At 37.6% G+C, this 18,989-nt stretch overlaps 1 protein-coding gene across 1 annotated transcript in view; it reads left to right on the forward strand.

Moving 5' to 3' along the window:
* The first annotated feature begins 251 nt into the window (after positions 1 to 251).
* LOC126866758 (odorant receptor 22c-like) overlaps positions 252 to 18,989 on the forward strand; it is a 36,342-nt gene continuing 17,604 nt past the window's right edge. Inside the window, exon 1 of the mRNA XM_050620695.1 lies at positions 252 to 533. Within this exon, the coding sequence (XP_050476652.1) occupies positions 252 to 533 (282 nt within the window). The remainder of the gene's footprint in view (positions 534 to 18,989) is intronic.

Consider the following 18,989-nt stretch of genomic DNA (forward strand, 5'->3'; position numbering starts at 1 on the left):
GCTATCTGCAAGTCAGCTAACAACGCAATAATTACATCGAGGGAAGTTATTAACCGACACATCGGCACGAAGTACTACGCTGGCTAAGTATAATTTATTAAACTTCTTGTGGATACAAAACAATTGTATGCAGCTAACCTCTGTGATTATATAGATGCTTTTAAAGCAGTGTAATTGACTTCCAAGAATCTACTGTATATCGTTCTATCAGTTAGATTCCATGTATTTTATTCAATTCATAAAGCAAAGGAATGACACCAGAGAAAGTCATCTACATTACTTGGCTTAGCGTAGCCTTGTGTTTCTCTTGGCCACTTCCTGTCGGTAGCAGCAGGAATAAAGTCTTTGGTTTCAAAATTCTACAGGTAGCTACCGTTATTAGTGCCATTATGATGCTTCTACCTTTGATGTATTCGATTTATTTACATTTGGACGATATGGTCATTGTCTCTAAATCTTTCTCCGCGGTAACGAGTGTGAGTCAAATTGCTGTTCACACTTTCATATGTTTCATCAAGCACGACTCTTTTCAAGTAAGTTCTTATTCATTTTCTCTTAATATTCAATGTAAAAGAATACAACAACGCAGATACAGTTGCTCACAAGCGTATTCACACATTTGTACAAAATTTTTATGAATATATTATGTCTGTTATACAAAACATTTTGTGTATTGTGATTATATTGGTACAGTTCGAAACAAACTTAAAACAATAATATTACAATTACAAGATATTTAGCGCGGTTATTTCACAAAGATCTTAAACGCATTTAACCGTTACATTAATAAAGTTCACTATTCAATAGGATTGTATTGAATACTAACTATACTGTTATAATGAATATTCATGCTGTATATTAATTTATTGTTTAATATACATTTATGATAAATACGTTGTAATATCTATATCTATTTCCAGATTAGTTTCAAATTTTATCTATATAATCATGATAGTAGAAGCTAATAGTACTGGATGGTAGTGCTAATGAAATTTCAAAATGTTTTATATAACATAGATAGTACATAAATATTATACACATACATAAAACGTGACCATAAAAAGTGAAATAACTTTTTACCTACTTCACACAAAAAAGTTATAAATAGAGTAAATTTAATTATTCAATTATTAGAAGGAAATTAATGTATTAGATCTTCTTTGACTATTTGCATTGTTTTTCCAATATTGACTTTTGTATGCATTGTTATTCGACGAACAACAATGTTTTTATAAAACAACTTTTTAATTTTTAAATTATCACCAAAAGATTTCCTTCGTAACAGCAAATAATCTCTCAAAGCAATAGCACTGGAAACCTGTTAAAAAGATATTCAGATTTAAAACGCTCACTCCTTTCTGATGTATTCTGTAGGTTACGAATATACGTATTTTCATTATTTTTCTTAAGATATTAACAATTATAACTTAATCTTTATTACATTTTATTCTACATCATTATAGTCTGATTTGTCACAGTTTTTATATTTCAAAAGTATTATTCATATAACTTTTACTCCTATATTATAGACACTGATGCGCCCTAAAATCCTTCGAAACGCTCCGAACGCAAAGCGAAAAATTCGAATCACTTCGAATATGATTCGACATCAGTTTAAAACACTTAAAATTTCATAAATTTTGGAAATTTCGAAGCTCTTCATAAAATGTAAAACTATAAACAATAAGCGGTGCTAAACAATAATCTAACTATTAATTTTAAACAATTCAACTATTATAATATAACTATAAACAATAATCAATACTTTTATATACTATAAAGTATACAAGGTTATCCACTCAACTCGGAATCTGCGCTCGAGCAACCATTAAGAACGGCAACAGTGTAATATATACTCTTGGTATTACAATCAAATGTCGCTCTTCATTTATAAACTATTGTTCGAAATATAATTAGGTGGGATCACACAACGGCTTGATTGACGCCGAAAAACTTCAAATTTGATATCACAATAAGGAAAAAACGATCACTGAGAAAGCGAGGTCCTCGTGTTTATCCGACGAATTTTGTGCGCTCCCGAGAATCGAAGTAAGGAAGCGCACCTGATTCTATTCTCACATATAGGTCGATTTTTTCTTTTTAATTCCAATCATTTTTAAAATTTGTTATTAAAAATTGCATTCAACTGCCGGAGTTATTAACAAAGTACAATGAAATTATTCGCACTCCTACAAACATTAAGGCCCTTTTCCTATCTCGTTCGGTAATTTCCATTTTCAACGTATTAACATATTCACGCCGGCACTGCTATTTATGTTTCTCGTCGTGGAGCGGCGCTCATATTCATGCTTTATTTCCTCTGGCGGCGCTACTATTGTTTATTCAAACATTGTACTTATTTTGTTAAGATAAGACTCGCAAAATAAAACACCGTGTTTTTCCTTCAATTAATATGCGTTAAATTTCCATTATTTAAATTTTCAACTGTATGGAAATTTTGTCTAGTTACTGAATAAACTATATTTTTCGTGGTATGCAGCGTCTGATGGAACATTCAGGTGTGAGCCACCGGTGGTATGCGCCGGCGTGATTTTTTTGTAGAAATTCGCTGTTACTACCTGATTTATTTACCAAATGTCCAGCTGGACAAATTGTAAAGTACAAATTAAATAATAAAAAAAACTACCTGATTTTGGATCGTTCTGCTGTGAATACATGGAATGAAAGAATAAGGAACGAGGAAACTAATTAAGGTACGATAAGGCACTTCACAGAATTCATATTTAGACAAATCAATTTTAAAAAGTAAAAATACACAACTCTCGCACTACAATGGTTGTTTATGTTAGAAGTGAAACTGATCACTCGAAGCAGTTGCCGATGTAACTTGCCTGGCGGTGACGCAATTATCCATAAATCGCCAAAATAAAGAGAATAAAGTTTTTACATTGTTTATTTTATTGTTATAAGATTGTTTTAGTTAAATTGTTGAAATTCTTACAATCTAGATGATATTGAACATGGCACACCCTCGAAAGACGGACGGTTCGATCAAGAGCACGGGAGACGACATTTATGTTCGTTCGGACACAATATTTTGAGATTACATTGAATACTGATGTAGATGAACTGATGAGTTCTATCATTTGCCGACAAGTCCGAACACAGTTCTGCCCGAGCAGTCGAGCTAGGCGGACGGAAAATATAGTGCCTCCGACATTGTGCGACAAAAGTAGAGCAACAGAACCAATCAAGGATGGAAAAAATACCATCAATAAGAATACTAAACAAAGGAGAAACATACACTATAAACAGGGCAGTAGACCAACAGAGCCCAATTAAAACAACAAGTGAAGTACAGGACTGCTCAAATACAAAAGAAACAGAAATGGAAATAATACAAGAAGACGACGTAAAGAGCAATACCAACAAGGATCTACCACAACATAACGAAAGCTGGAAGACTGTAACTCCCAGCAAAAAAGGAAAAATAAACTCAAACACAAACGATAGGAGGACCACAGAAACAGAAAGACAACAATGGCTACAAGAAATTCCTACACAAAGCTCCTTCAGCTCACTGACAGAAGAGATGGACACAGACCCTACAGAAAAACCAAGAACACACACTCCTAAGCCACCGCCAATCTACATAGACGCAAAAATAATAGACTCCCTCATTGATCTGCTAAACAGCACGGCAGGAAAAGAAAACTACACTATCAAACAGCTCAAACTGGAACAGGTAAAAGTACAAACTAATACCCCAGAAACCTATAGAAAAGTAACTAAAGCGCTAAAGGAAAAAAACGCTGGATATCACACTTACCAACCCAAATCCGACAAGAGCTACGAAGCAGTAATCAGAGGTCTACACCCAAAAATAAATACAAACAAAATATGCGAGGAATTGGCCAAGATCGGACACCAGGTAAGAACGATCAACAATATAACCAGATTTGACACTAAGCAACCACTACCGCTATTCCTAATAGAGCTAGAACCGAAAAGCAACAACAACGAAATATTTGAAATTAAAAAAATCTCAAACACAATAATCACAGTCGAACCACCCAGACATAAAAGAGACATACTACAATGCATGCGGTGTCAACAATACGGACACACAAAAAACTACTGCAACAGAAACCCGGCGTGTGTCAAATGCGCAGAAAAGCACCTAACAGCGAACTGTCCACACACGGAAAAAATAAACGACGCATAATGCTACAATTGCGGTGGAAATCACCCAGCGAGTTACAAAGGCTGTCTAGTAAGAAAGCAACTTCAAGGCAAACGTTTTCCGCCGCTTCGTAACAGGACACATAACAATCTTCACACGCAACAGGACAACACAGAACCTACGTCAACACCAAAAACACAGCACGCAAGGAACAATAACCGCACTAACACCAATACCGCTAGAAACCGAAGCTACGCGGAAGTAGTCAACCGGTCGTCACCCTTAGACAATCAAGAACAGAACAACCACAGCAACGACGCTATAAAAATCAAAGAGTTAATAAAACATTCCATAAAAAACATCGAAATACTCACAAAAATGATAAGCGACCAAAACGAACTCCTCAGACAGCAAACACAGCAGATAACAGTCATGTTACAATTACTTACTAACATGATGAGCAAAAAATAAAAATAGACACGCTTAAAATAGCAGCCTGGAACTCTAACGGCCTACAACAAAGGGCCCTAGAAACTAAAACATTCCTGTATAGCAATAACATCGATATATTACACTTCTCAGAAACACACCTCACAATAAAAAGCTACATAAAAATACCGCACTACACCATATACAACACAAAGGAGGGCCGCACACACGGAGGGACGGCAGTAGTAATAAAAACGACATTAAAAATCACCTACACAGCCAGGTCAGTAAAGAACATATAGAAGCAACCACCGTTACCGTACAGACTAACAGCAGCCAACTGCAGTTGTCAGCAGTATACGTACCGCCGCGACACAAAATCACAACGCAAATGTGGGAAGACTACTTCCGACACTTAGGTGACAAATAGGGTATATTGCAGCGGGAGACTATAACTCAAAGCACACATTATGGGGATCAAGAATCACCACACCTCGAGGCATAACATTGGAAAAATACATTAGAAATAATAAGCTCAATATATTATCCACAGGAAGACCGACATACTGGCCGACAGACCCGAGCAAAATACCTGACCTGCTAGACTTTGCAGTTACAAAGGGACTAAACGCAAATAAACTAAACATAGCACCCAGCCTCGAGCTTACCTCCGACCATACGCCGTTAATAATTACATACAGAAACAAATCAATACTTTACAGCAACACAGAGAAGCTACGCAATAGAACCACCAAATGGCAAATATTCAAAGAAATAATAGAGAGCAAAATCAGCTGCAACATCCCACTGAAAACACCTGAACACATCGATCAAGCAATAACAACATTCACAGAAACTATCCAAGAAGCCGCAAGGGCAACCACTATACCTGAAATAACCAACAGACAAACAAAAACAGTACCACTAGACATCCTCGAAAAAATTAGAGAAAAAAGAAAAGCAAAAGCAAAATGGCAAAAACACAGAACGAAAGAAAACAAAGAACAGCTAAACAAACTCGCAAAAGAAATAAAAAACAAAATAAAAGAGCACAACAACAACGAGTTCACAAAGTTCATCGAGTCACTATCTGCTCACGAGAACTACAACTACTCCCCATGGAAAGCACCAAAAAAAAAAAAAAGTAAAGAAGATAATAAAAATGGTACCAGCAATCAGAAGAGCAGATAACAAATGGGCAAGAAGCAACGAAGAGTAAGCTGAAGAATTTTCCAACCACCTATGCAACACATTCACCCCACATAACATCAACAACAGCAACCACAATAGTCATACGGACGAGGATGCGCTAACTACTAGTACACCAACTGACAATCACACTACACCATACCCAAAGCAACAGCACAAGAAATCAGAAACATAATTAAGAAAACAAAAAATAATAAAGCACCAGGAATCGACCTAATTAACGGCAAAATCTTGAAAAACGTTCCGCCAAAAGCGATAAGACAAATCACAATAATAGTTAACGCAAGACTAAGAATACAATACTTCCCAAAAACTTGGAAACTGGCACAAATCATAATGATACCCAAACCAGGCAAGGACCCACACGAAACCAAATCCTACCGACCAATCTCATTACTTCTGGTGTTCTCTAAGATAATAGAGAAAATAATTTACGACCGAATAAAACCCATAATAGAGAAGAATCAACTAATACAGGATCACCAATTCGGATTGAGAAACAAACACTCCACAATAGAACAAACGCATAGACTCGCCAATGAAATCTTACAGGCGCTGGAAACAAAACAATACTGCACGGCACTCTTCATGGACATCGAAAAAGCATTCGATAAAATAAACCACACTAGCCTACTTCAATCAATCAGGAAACAGTTCCCGGGGCAGATATACCAATTAATCAAATCATACTTAAGCAGCAGAACCTTCATAGTAAAAATTAAAGACACATACTCTGAAGTTAAAGAAATCAAGGCAGGAGTTCCGCAAGGAAGCTTCCTAGGACCAATTTTATACACATTATACACGGCCAACATACCAACAACTAACAATAGCAAAATACTGACATTCGCTGATGACACAGCTGTACTAGTCAGGCACGCTAACCCTGCAACAGCAGTTACATTACTACAAGAACATATCACAAAAATAGAAAAGTGGCTTCGAGCAAAAGAAATTAAAGCAAACCCCGATAAATGCAAACACACTACATTCACACTGCGAAAACAGAAACCACCAAACATTGTACTAAACGGCACACACATAATACAAACAAGGCAAATCAAATACTTAGGACTCCACTTAGATACACGACTCACATGGAAACAGCATATTAAAGCAACAGTAGACAAAATACAGATGGCAAGGAGACAAATGTACTGGCTAACAAGTCGAAAATCCAAACTAAGCATAGAAAACAAACTAAAAATATATAAAATGGTCATAAAACCAATCTGGACGTACGGAATAGCACTATGGGGAACAGCAGCAATGAGCCATATAATCAAAATAGAGGCAACGCAATCTAAAATACTCCGAACAGTAGTAAACGCGCCATGGTACGTTAGAAACGAGGACATTCGGAAAGACCTGAGAATACCAACGGTCCAGGAGGAGATTAGCAAATGTGCAAAAAGGTACAGAGAAAGAATAGCAACGTACCCAAATCGGCTGGCAGCGGAAACGGTCGACACATCAAGCATAAAAAGAAGATTAAAAAGGAAACACCCAACAGATCTCACAAAGGACGTAACCTAACAAACACGATGATGGTACTACCCGGCTGGGGGTAGCCACCCACATGCTATACTAGGATACCGCTATAATATTTTACCAAATGTCCTACCGGACAAATTATAAAATTTAAATAAAAAAAAAAAAAAAAGAAAAAAAATCCGAACAGACTCTGAGCACTGCCGTGCGAAAGTTACACTAATTTCTATTTTTTTTACTTCCTAAATATGAATTCTGCGATATGTCGGGTATCTTAATTGCTTTCTTTATTTCCCATCCTTACACTCGACTTATTTACGGCAAAGCGATCTAAAATTAAGTAACAGTGATCAATTTGTAGAAAATGAATGTGAATAAATTTTTATGTACAATGTACGATGTACGAACGAAATATTATAGAAGAAGGACCTCGATATTTGTAAGAATATAAACAATTTCATTGTAATTAACAAAGAACTCTGGCAGTTTAATGCGATTTTAAATAAAACAAATTACATTGTAATTACATTTTAGGTAATCATAATCCAAAATATCATTTACTTAAAAAATAAAATTGAGCTACATGTGGTAACAGAATCGAGTGTGCTTGCTTGCTTCGAAGCTTCGGTAGCGTGCAGTAACATGAAATTGTCGGGCGAAACCGCGAGGATCGCTTTCTTAGCTTTTTGTCTCCTCCTTATTTTGGCGTAAAATTTGAAGTTCTTCGGCGAAACCAAACTGCTCTGTGTTCTCGCCTAATTATACTTCTAGCAATAGCTCGTAGCTCGCGACATTTGATTCTAGTACTAAGCGTACATGTAACAAGTTCTGACTTAAATGGATAATTCTACATATGTAACTTTGCCAGGTTTAAATCTTTAAAGTTTCAATAAATTTCGAAAGCCCTGATAGATTTCAAAGTCTTGAATGTTAGATGAGTATCTAATATTGTATACTAATGTATATACAGGCAGTTCGACTACAGTTACAAAGATATTTGAGGGACGAAAAGCTAAAATAAAACAAAAATCAAGAATAAAAGAGTTGCGTTTTCGGTATTGCTTTTCAATTATTAACAATTCAAAATCGGCTGAAATGTCTCTGTGCGCTGGCAAACCTCCGCACACGAACGAAAATAGGTCAACTCGAACAGTAAGGTGCACAGCAATCCTCAAATTGAACGATACATGGGCAGCAGCTCAGTACAAGTCGTAGAGAAGAAGACTATCATGCAGTGATGTAAACCAGCCTGCGCGATATTTCATAAAGGCAATCGAAGATTAAACATAAAACATATTTATGCATAGAAATCCATAGTGGCATAACGGAAACCACTCTATCGAATTTCCGAATAGAGGGTATTAATGTTTCCTCTAATCCTATACCTTCATAAATAATTAATAAATGAAGCACATATTAATAATGTTTATACTATGTTCATACATGCACCACAGAAGAATTAGAGTGTCCAGACCGTTCACAGAGAAATCGTAACGAAAATATCAATCTACGGAAAGATAGGAGAAGTTTTTTTCTCATGTACGATGTTTTACACTAGCAACTTTCTCTCGGGGCGGTTAACACCCTTCCACCATTCTTCCACACCAATCCAGAAAATTAACCTATTACCAGAGAAGTCCTTCCCTCACTCTCCCAACAAGAACTTGATCTTAACAAATCAGCTTTTCTCGCATCATTAGACCCACCCATCGCAAGTGTCCTCCGCTGCATAATCGTTACAGAAAGTCAGTCTTTATACGTTTTTTGAACCTTCAACATCTAAGCGTGTGTTGCGTACAACACCTTGTTATTCTAGCTATCAATCGAATTAATTATACATTTCTAGTTAAGAATTTGTTGGAATAAACATTAATTGTATTCGTTAAGTCAGTGTAAAATCAGTTTAACCACCCCTATTATCGCAAACGAAATCAGGGGATCGATCACTTCGCGGCGTCGATTATCCAATCGTAACGAGAATTTACGACTCCCGTTGACGTGCTTCCTCGCGATCGCGTCTCCCCTCGAATGGTCGAAACAACAGTAAATGCTCAATATAACTTCTGTTTCTTTGTAAACATTGTACACAATAAGTACGACATATACAACGCGCACTGTACACACTACACTCTGCACTGCCAAATCACTCGCGTTGGAATCAAGCAAAAGACATTAAAAAAATAACAAAGAATAGAAAAGTAACGGAAATAAAAAAGGTCAAAATACTAAAAATAGGTAGGCCCCAAAAAATCTACAACAGAATGACTTAAAACTATATTAAAAATATAATTAACTCCAACTTTATATTTATACAGTTCTCCTAACGTTTCTCTTTGGTTATCGAAATGATTCTGTCCTTCCAGAATTGTTTTACCTTCTTACCAAATTTCTGAAATCCATGAAACATAACAAACTAGTAAAACATCGTGATGAATCGTAGAAACATAATAAGTAGTGGTGAATGCATTCAGGAAGAAAAAATTACGATACTTTTCGCCAACGCTGTCATTTTCTTTGTATAATTTTCTCGAAATTAGCCAAGGACAATCACGATATCTGAGGTATTTCCTTTAAAAGCGACTTTCGCTAAAAGCGAACGACTTTCAAGGATAGTATCATTTGGACAACAAAAACGAAAACTTGCAAGAGCTATTCAATGCGATAAATATAATTTTTCATGTGATTGTACATTAATGTATATTATTATACATTAGTCCATAAAACGATGCCTTAATTAATCCTTCGAACATATGTTTAAATAACATTTTTGGTTTTGTTTACTTCATATTTTAATTCATATGTATGTATGTGAATTTCGTAATATGTAATGATCAATAATTTGTGTTGGAAAATGTGCGTGGTTCATGCAAGACAACATACAACCACATTCAATAGCACCCCAAGAATATTTAATACGTATGTGATTTTTCTGTGAACATTTTCCGACAGGAAAGTTGTAGTGCATATGTAAACTTTGTGTAAACATTGTTTATATGTACTCTTGTTCATTAAGTATCTATGAAATAAAAACTTAGAGGAAAGACTATCTTCTCTAGTTAAAAATTCCATCAGACAGTTTTCGATATGCTGTTATGGATTTCAATGAGTAATTATAATTACTCGCCATACTTACTACATCATATAATGAGTAATTGGTTATTTCGGCCAATCTTAAGTTGTCAATAACTAAAAGACAGCCGTAGGCGCAATTTTTCACCTTCAAATCAACCCTAAAAAATCACCCCTTATAATTTTTAGTACCTATAGCCGAACACTGTTAGTATACAGTTAGTGTAATACATACAAGGTGTTCGGCTACAGATGCAACAAAACTTACAGGACGATTGTTGAAATCAAAATAAGATAAAAATCTAGGATAAAAAATTGTGTTCTGGCTTTGTTTTTTTAGTCATTAATAATTAAAACTCGACAAAAATATGCCTTTGCATGAATAAACTTCCTTAACCTAGATCGCAGCTGTATGACGCGCAACCGATAAATCATGCGATCTATCACGACACGAAACAAACACACTATTCTCAATAACCGCATTCTAGGAGATACCTGTGCGATCCAAGAACGTCGTACTTATCGCTCAGGTTTTCTGAAATTTGATCTTTGTTGCATCACACGCATACCTCGTATACTACCACGCAAGACATTGAACAGATCCCCGGCCGTTCGAGAAGAATGGAGAAAATATCTGTTTCGACCACTCGCGGAGAGACGCGATCGCGAAGAAGCACGCCAACGGGAGTCGTAAATTCCCGTCACGATTAGATAATGGACGCCATGAAATGATCGATCCCCTATTTCGATTAGGATAATAGAGGTGGTTAATTGAATATGACACTGATGTAACAAGGTATGAATGACAGTTTATTCCAACAACTTTGTGAGGAAGATAGTTACGCTGGTGCGTATGTATAAGATAAGTGAGTGACTGATCTTCGGGTGTAGACCCGGTCGAAGGATGTTATATATTTGACGGTTGAAGAATCAGTGATGTTCGGTGACGATGCTGTAGCGGAGGAAAACTAAGGATGGGTGTGTCTAGCGCACGGAACCATCGGATTTGTTGTTAATTAGTTAAACGAATGTTGGTGGACTAGGAAGGGTCTTAGCTGCCCTTGATAAAAAGTTGCTATTAGGAAGCATCGTACGTGGGAAAACCCAACTTTCCCTTGTCCAGCCATGGTAGACAATAGTCCTTAGAAAGTGTTTTAGCAAAAGATATTTGTTCGGTCTGAAGGGCCTTAACAAGCAAATTATTGGGATTTATGACGGGGTCTGTCTAGCCCGCGGTGTATGGCCGGGTCCAGGTAGTGTTGCACGACGCAACAATATCCGTTTTCTCCATTGCGCTGTACTTTTATTCATCCATTGCTATCGGCAAAATATAAAGAACATGTAAAATATGTTCTCTAAATATTCACGACATTATTAAATAATTTTTTGTTTAACTTTTGATAAACCTATAGAAACGTTATGCCCTCTCCGATTTTGATGATTTTTGAGTATGTTATGAAGCTCAATACCTTGGACAATTTTTTTCTATATAGTTTCTCTATATAGTCAAAATCATTACAGTGTATTTTTGTCTTCTCCGTCAGTATTTTTTGACGGTCGCAGGCTGCTTATCTTCTGTTTATAAACTAACTGTATATGCGAGGCTGTAAAAAATATCTGTTATTTACACAGGGGATATATACAGTTATGTATATAGGGAAAAGCCGTGCAATACCGCCAAAAGTAGTTCTGACTGTTTTCACTAGATATTAGCATTTTGTTTGAATAAATAAATAAATATAACAATTTTGTGTGACATATTTCGGTACCATATTGTTTATTCCACTGTTTTCGTTGTTCTGATACGTTAAGCGTTACGTTGATATTCTGAGTATTAAAAGTTATTTTCTCAAAATTAATTTCTCTCCTTTTATTAAATTTCATTTATATTACAACTCATTTTTGAAATTTTTCTTTTTACCGACTCTAGCCCAAGGGATAACAAAAAGAATTTTGAATGGTCGCTACTACATAACTCTCCCCTATATAGTATAATGCAAAAGCGACTGATTGACTGATCGTCAATACCCAGCTGAAACTACTGTAAAACCCGTGAAAATTAGAGAGTGTACGTCTTTTAAGACGTAGGCATGGAATAAGAAATGATTTTTGGAAATACGGACCTTACAAGGGGAGATTGCCACTAGCGACTAAAAGAGATGTAAACACTGCCAGAGATGCTCAATTCCACGTAGAATTATTTGCAGTGGTTGTGTTTATTCGATCGTTTACGGAGAAACGCGATCTCAAGAAGCGCGTTAACGGGAGTCGTAAATTCCGGTTACGATACACAATGGACGCCACGAAACTGATCGATTCCCCATTTCGTTTAGGATAATAGAGATAGTTGAATTAATTATAACGCTGAGGTAACAGGTTATGATGTACTCTTTATTCCAACAACTTGTAGACAAAATGCTTACGCTCGTTACGTATATATATGTAGGGTTAAGATCGGAATTTTGGGCGCGTAACAACTCTTCGCGTGGATTAGCCATCGTTTCACAAAGCCGAAATTATATTTACACGTATATACAAAACTATCATAAAGCTTAACAAATAATAAGTCTAATGAATAATAAGTTTGATGAACAATGAAGTTAGTGAATAATAAATTGTACGAATAATTAAGTTTAACAGATAATAAGTCTAATGAATAATAAGCTTAACGAGTAGTAAGTTTAATGAATAACATGATTTACGAATAATAAATTTAATGAACACTATTAACAATGTTTTCGGGTTCAAACGAATCCACGGTCAACGAGATAACTCTTTACTAAGCGTAAAATAATCTTAGGCGCAAAATACGATTGACGAAAATGCTCGATATGTCACTCTCCAAGGCAATCGCACAAATGCCAGCCTCGTGGAGATTTTTCTCGCTGTACGATTGCATTTTGTTTTCTATACTCGTTTGGAAACATTAAGAAGGTTCCAAACGCCCGTTGCTAGGCAGCCTCTGCCAGGAGTTCGATACGCACTCGTTGGAAGTGTAACGTCAATCCACATCAGAGACCAGGCCGCTGTCACGACCGGCTCACTTTAAAATCGGAGATAAAGATGTGGCGACACTCGGTGACAATGTATATCGCCGAAGTGCCTAATGAGCCATCAATATCCCAACGATCCTTCCGTCGAATATTCGAGGAGAAGGCGTGCGTGGCGGCGATCGCGGATGCCTAACAAACTCAAGGATAGTGGGGATATTGAGGGTGACAAAAGACAAATAACCGAATCTGATCGGAAGTCGAGTTGTAAGAATCAGTGTTAAAAGGTTACGCCTAGAGCTCGGAAGAAAAATTGTGAATTGTGTTGGAAGAAAAATAAAGTTTTTTTTCTATTTTCTTTTTTTTTTTTGTAGTTTTTCTCTTGTGTTATTTTACGTGACAGAAGCATCGAGAAAGTTCCAAACGCCGTTGCTAGGCAGTTTCTGCCTGGAGTTTGATTATTGATACAATGTATGTCCCATTGTATCGGCACCTCCGAGGCAACCTCACACGTGGCTAGGCCCGCTCTTGAGGCCGCATGCCGCCACAACCACACTTCTTGGAAAACCCATACAACCACTCCAGACCTCCGTTAGGCAAAACGTCTATCCCGTGACCGTGTCTACGTTCGACGGCCAATTGTCATCTCGAACCCAATCTCGCTATCACAAGTCTTGAACAATTACAGCTATGATAAAATCTAAGCTAAAGTACTAGAGGATGTTCCCAAAATTTCCAAGGAAAGGCTTCGGCTTTCCTTTCATCTCCGACATATATATGTCGGAGATGAAAAGACCACCGGAGCCTTTGGAATTTTGGATACTCGCCACACGCAGACCCTATTCTTCGAGTAAGATGATTGCCAGATGTTGATGCGTCTCCGCAGTACATGTTCAGCTAGCCTGAGGGCCCGTTATAAATCTTAAGATTTAGGATAGATAGGAGAGACCTATTTTTCAACGAACGGCGTCTCCCACTAGCAACTTTCCTTCGAGGGCGACTAGCATCTTTTTCTAACCACCGATACGGAGATTCACCAATTAGCAGCAACGTCAATTTCCCCCACCTTCTGAACGAAGGCTGTCCTCGACGAACCCGATGATCTTGTCACGACCGGCATACTTCAAATCCGACGGACTGACGATAGAGATAAAGATGTGGCGGCACTCGGCGACAATATATATCGCTGAAGTGCCTAATGAACCATCAACATCCCAACGGTCCTTCCACCGAAGGTTCTAGAAGAAAGAGCACGTGGCAACGATCGCGGACGCCTAGCAAATGCATGGACGGTGGGGATGTTGAGGGATGACAAAAGAAAGTAATCGGATCCGATCGAAAGTAAAATCATAAGAGTCAGTCTTAGAAAGTCACGCCTAGAGTTCGGAAGTAAATTGTAAAGTGTATTGATGTTAGAAAAAAAATAAAGTTTTCTTTTTTTTTATTTTTTACCTCAAATTCCTTTTTTTATTTTGTTATTTTACGTGACATTTTGGCGATCCTGCCAGGATAGTGAAAAGTGTTTGTTCGGAAACCAAAAGACATTCATCATCTACGGAAGATCGAATTATTTGGGACTACGGTCATCCGCAACAACAAAGTAACTATCACGAACCAAGTGAAGTAACAATAAAAGGTAAACTGAATTCCTTTGTACGTTACCGTGAAAGAAAATTTAGCTTCAGTAGCCAAGACTCGTCTTCGTCTGAAAATTATAAATCAGCGCAATAATGTCTAAGGCAAACGAATCTCAAACTTCAACCTCAACTGACCCAATGTTGCGAGCAATATGGGACAGTATTCAAAAACAGAACGAGAACATTGCCCTTTTACGAGAGGAAATGTTACGTTTGTCTATGCAAAATGACGAAGAGAACAGACACAGGGCAGCAGAAATCGAGAATCTCGGGAAAACCGTCGCAGCGCTACGGACTGGGTTCGGATCCCCTGCGACCGATGAATTTGCTTCCATTATCACCGAAGACATTGAAAGTGCGTCGACAGCAATCAATCGCACCGTGAATATGGCAAAAGCACGCAAACTGTCAGGGTTAGTAGCTCCAGACACCCCACCTGTCCATCTCGACATCGAACAACCCGAGGTGGAAGAAAGAGGCTATTTTCCGCCCGCTCCTCCCACTCTACGAGCTAAGGATGCAATACGCTACATCCCAACGCTCAACGGAGATGATGATGTAGGAGTTGAAGACTTCATCAAAGAAGTGAGAAGTATGAAGGATCGCTGTATGGAGCAAGATCTATTGCTAAAAGCAATAAAAGTGGAAAAAATCGTGGGGAAAGCAGCCCAAAGTATTCGCAACATTCCTATTGAGTGTTACGGTGATCTGTACGACGCACTGAGAAATAACTTAGCAGCACAAGTGACTTCGGATGAGTACCAAGAACAATTACGAGAGTTGAGACAGGGACGCGAGGAATCAGTGCAAAGTTTTAATATTCGGTTTAGAAGAATACTCAACCGTTTGCTGTACGCAGTAACCAATGAGTACCCACAACCACTAACACGTAAAATTATGACTGAAGAAATCACGAAGAAGACTGTTCGTGTGTACCTAAAGGGACTCAGACGCGACATAGGGCGAATACTATTAAGCAGTGAACCCTTGAATCTTCCGGAAGCTGAAAAAAAGGCAGCCGATGTAGAACGCTACTTGCGAGAAGAACGACAACCTAATTGGTCATGTAATCGCTTACCTTCGGTTAGTAATCGCCCCGACAACCAGCATATGCAGGTAAGACGATCTAATGTACCATCAAGATCGCCTAACACGCCAGTAGCTCAGAAACCTGCTACATTTAACCAAGTAGAAAATAGATCACCTGCTGAACGCGCACAGATGAAGTGCTTCAAGTGCGGAAAGCTGGGACACATTGCCAACAAGTGTCAAAATTTTCTACCACCGAGCCAGCGCGATCGACCACCCGCAAGAATTCAGGCAGTCCAGGAATGGGACGAAATACAAGAAACAACATCGAACCAGGAGATGGACGAACCGTACGAGACATACGAGTCAACATCGCCACGGGAAGATTACTCGCAATACCTTTGTCAACCCGAACCGAAGAGCGAGTATTTCTGGTCGACACAGGAGCAGGGATAAACCTGGTGAAACGTAACAAAACTGTCAACGCGATACAAATAGGGCCTAAACAAAAATCTTCTATGGGACGAGACAAATACGAAACTAACGAATACGTAACGAAACGAATTTTTGGACAAAATCACATTTTTCACATAGTACCGAACAATTTCCCTATTATCGAAGACGGAATCATTGGGCTACCATGTTTAGAGAAGTATAACTATTCAATATCCAATGACAAAATCCGATTAAACGACAAAACCATTTTATTTCAGAAACCAATACATTTGACTCCTGGAGAAAACAGAGTTCAAACAATCTATTTGGAAGGCAAACCAACTAAAGTATGTTTTATCAACACTGGTGAGCAAAACGTTGAAATTTCTAGCAATATTCAAAATTCTCATGACTTTTCCAACGTATCAAAACTAAAAAGTCTAGTGAGAACAGATCACATTGAAAAACCAATCCGTGAAACCATCGAAAAGATTATCCTTCATTATATTGACATCTTTAATTTAGAAACCGATCTTTTACCCTGTACTAATTTAACTCAGCACACAATTTCGTTAACCAAAGACAAAATTATTAACACACGATCGTATAGACCACCGGAATGTCACCGTGACGAGATTTCGCGACAAATAGGAGACATGTTGAAGAAAAATATTATAGAAGAATCCGAATCCCCTTATAACTCTCCGGTATGGGTAGTTCCGAAAAAATTAGACGCCTCAGGAAAACAGAAATGGAGGATAGTTATCGATTTCAGGAAACTAAATGAACTCACAGAACAAGACGCTTACCCTTTACCTGATATAGACGACATTTTAACACAACTAGGAAACGCAAAATTCTTTTCGGCGCTTGATTTATCCTCAGGATTCCATCAAATTCCAATGAACGAGAAATCTAAAAAATATACCGCTTTTTCGACACCGCAAGGGCATTTTCATTTCAATCGAATGCCATTCGGACTTAAAAACGCACCCGCTACCTTTCAAAGATTAATGGACAGAGCCTTAGCTGGACTTGTAGGAAAATACTGCTTTGTTTATTTGGATGACATAGTGATATTCGGAAAAACGATTCAAGAACATAACGAAAACCTCGCGATAGTATTTCAGAGACTCAGAGAATTAGGACTTAAATTGCAACCGGACAAATGTGAATTCGTAAAACCGGAATTAGAATACTTAGGCCATGTAGTTTCATCCGAAGGAGTCAAACCAAACCCCAAGAAATTAGACGCTGCAAAAAACTTTCGATTACCCCGCAATGCCACGGACATGAAATCATTCTTAGGTTTAGCAGGTTATTACCGCAAATTTATTCGAAACTACGGACGAAACTATACCACGACAGAAAAGGAACTCTTAGCCATCGTATGAGCCGTGAAAAGATTAAGACAATATTTGTTAGGACGACGCGTCATTATTCGAACCGACCACCAAGCTCTTAAGTGGCTACAAAATTGCAAAGACCCTTCTAGCAGACTGATTCGTTGGAGACTTAGACTCGAAGAATATGACTATGAAATCGAATATACAAAGGGTAAAGATAACACAGCTGCAGACGCTTTATCTAGAGTTCACGCAGTAACTCGCGACGAAGTAGTTAACCTCGACCTAGTAATTGATCACACTAATTCATTCAACGCATGGAAAGACAACAACGAGAATCCGAAACTCTTAGAAATTAAACCAAATGACCAAACATTTTACCAATTAACTCGAAACGACTTAGGAGAATACGACGAGACACTTTGGATCAGAAGACTTTACAAAATTCTTAAAGATACAACAAAAATCGGCATAGGAAATAACGACTTCACTGAATTAGAGAAAACACAGATTAAACTCATGCTAATATATTTTAACGACACGTACAAGAAAATTACTTATGCATCTAATTCCATCTTAAAACTAGACGAAAACGAAATAATACAAGCAATAAAGGAAAACCATAACGACACCGTAGGACATTTAGGGATACAGAAAATCAATCAACGGATCAAGGATAAATTCAAAATTTCCGGACTTTTAGAAAGAGTAGAAAACTTTGTGAAAACATGCGACACGTGTCGAAAGGAGAAACTAACACGTATCAGACCCAAAGAATCCCCACAAATCTCAGACACGCCACTTAACCCTAACGACAAAATCGCTATGGACATCATAGGACCGATGACGAAAACCAAACGCGGAAACCAATACATACTTTCAATACACGATGAACTTACGAAATATCTGATACTAGTTCCCCTTAAAACGCAACGAACTGAATCCATAATTAACGCGCTCATTGAACACTACATTTACATATTTTCGGCACCAAAAACGATCCTAACAGATCAGGGACAAAATTTTGTTAGTGATTTAATGACGAAATTTGAAGAAGCTTTTAAAATCAAACACATCAAAACAACTTCATTTCACCCACAAAGTAACGGATCCCTCGAAAGAACGCATACCTCAGTTAAAGATTTAATTCGTACTGCATTACACGACAATGACAAAGAATGGGATGAAGTACTTAATTTCATTTGTTTAG

This window comes from Bombus huntii, chromosome 6, assembly GCF_024542735.1.
Source record: "Bombus huntii isolate Logan2020A chromosome 6, iyBomHunt1.1, whole genome shotgun sequence".
Lineage (NCBI taxonomy): Eukaryota > Metazoa > Arthropoda > Insecta > Hymenoptera > Apidae > Bombus > Bombus huntii.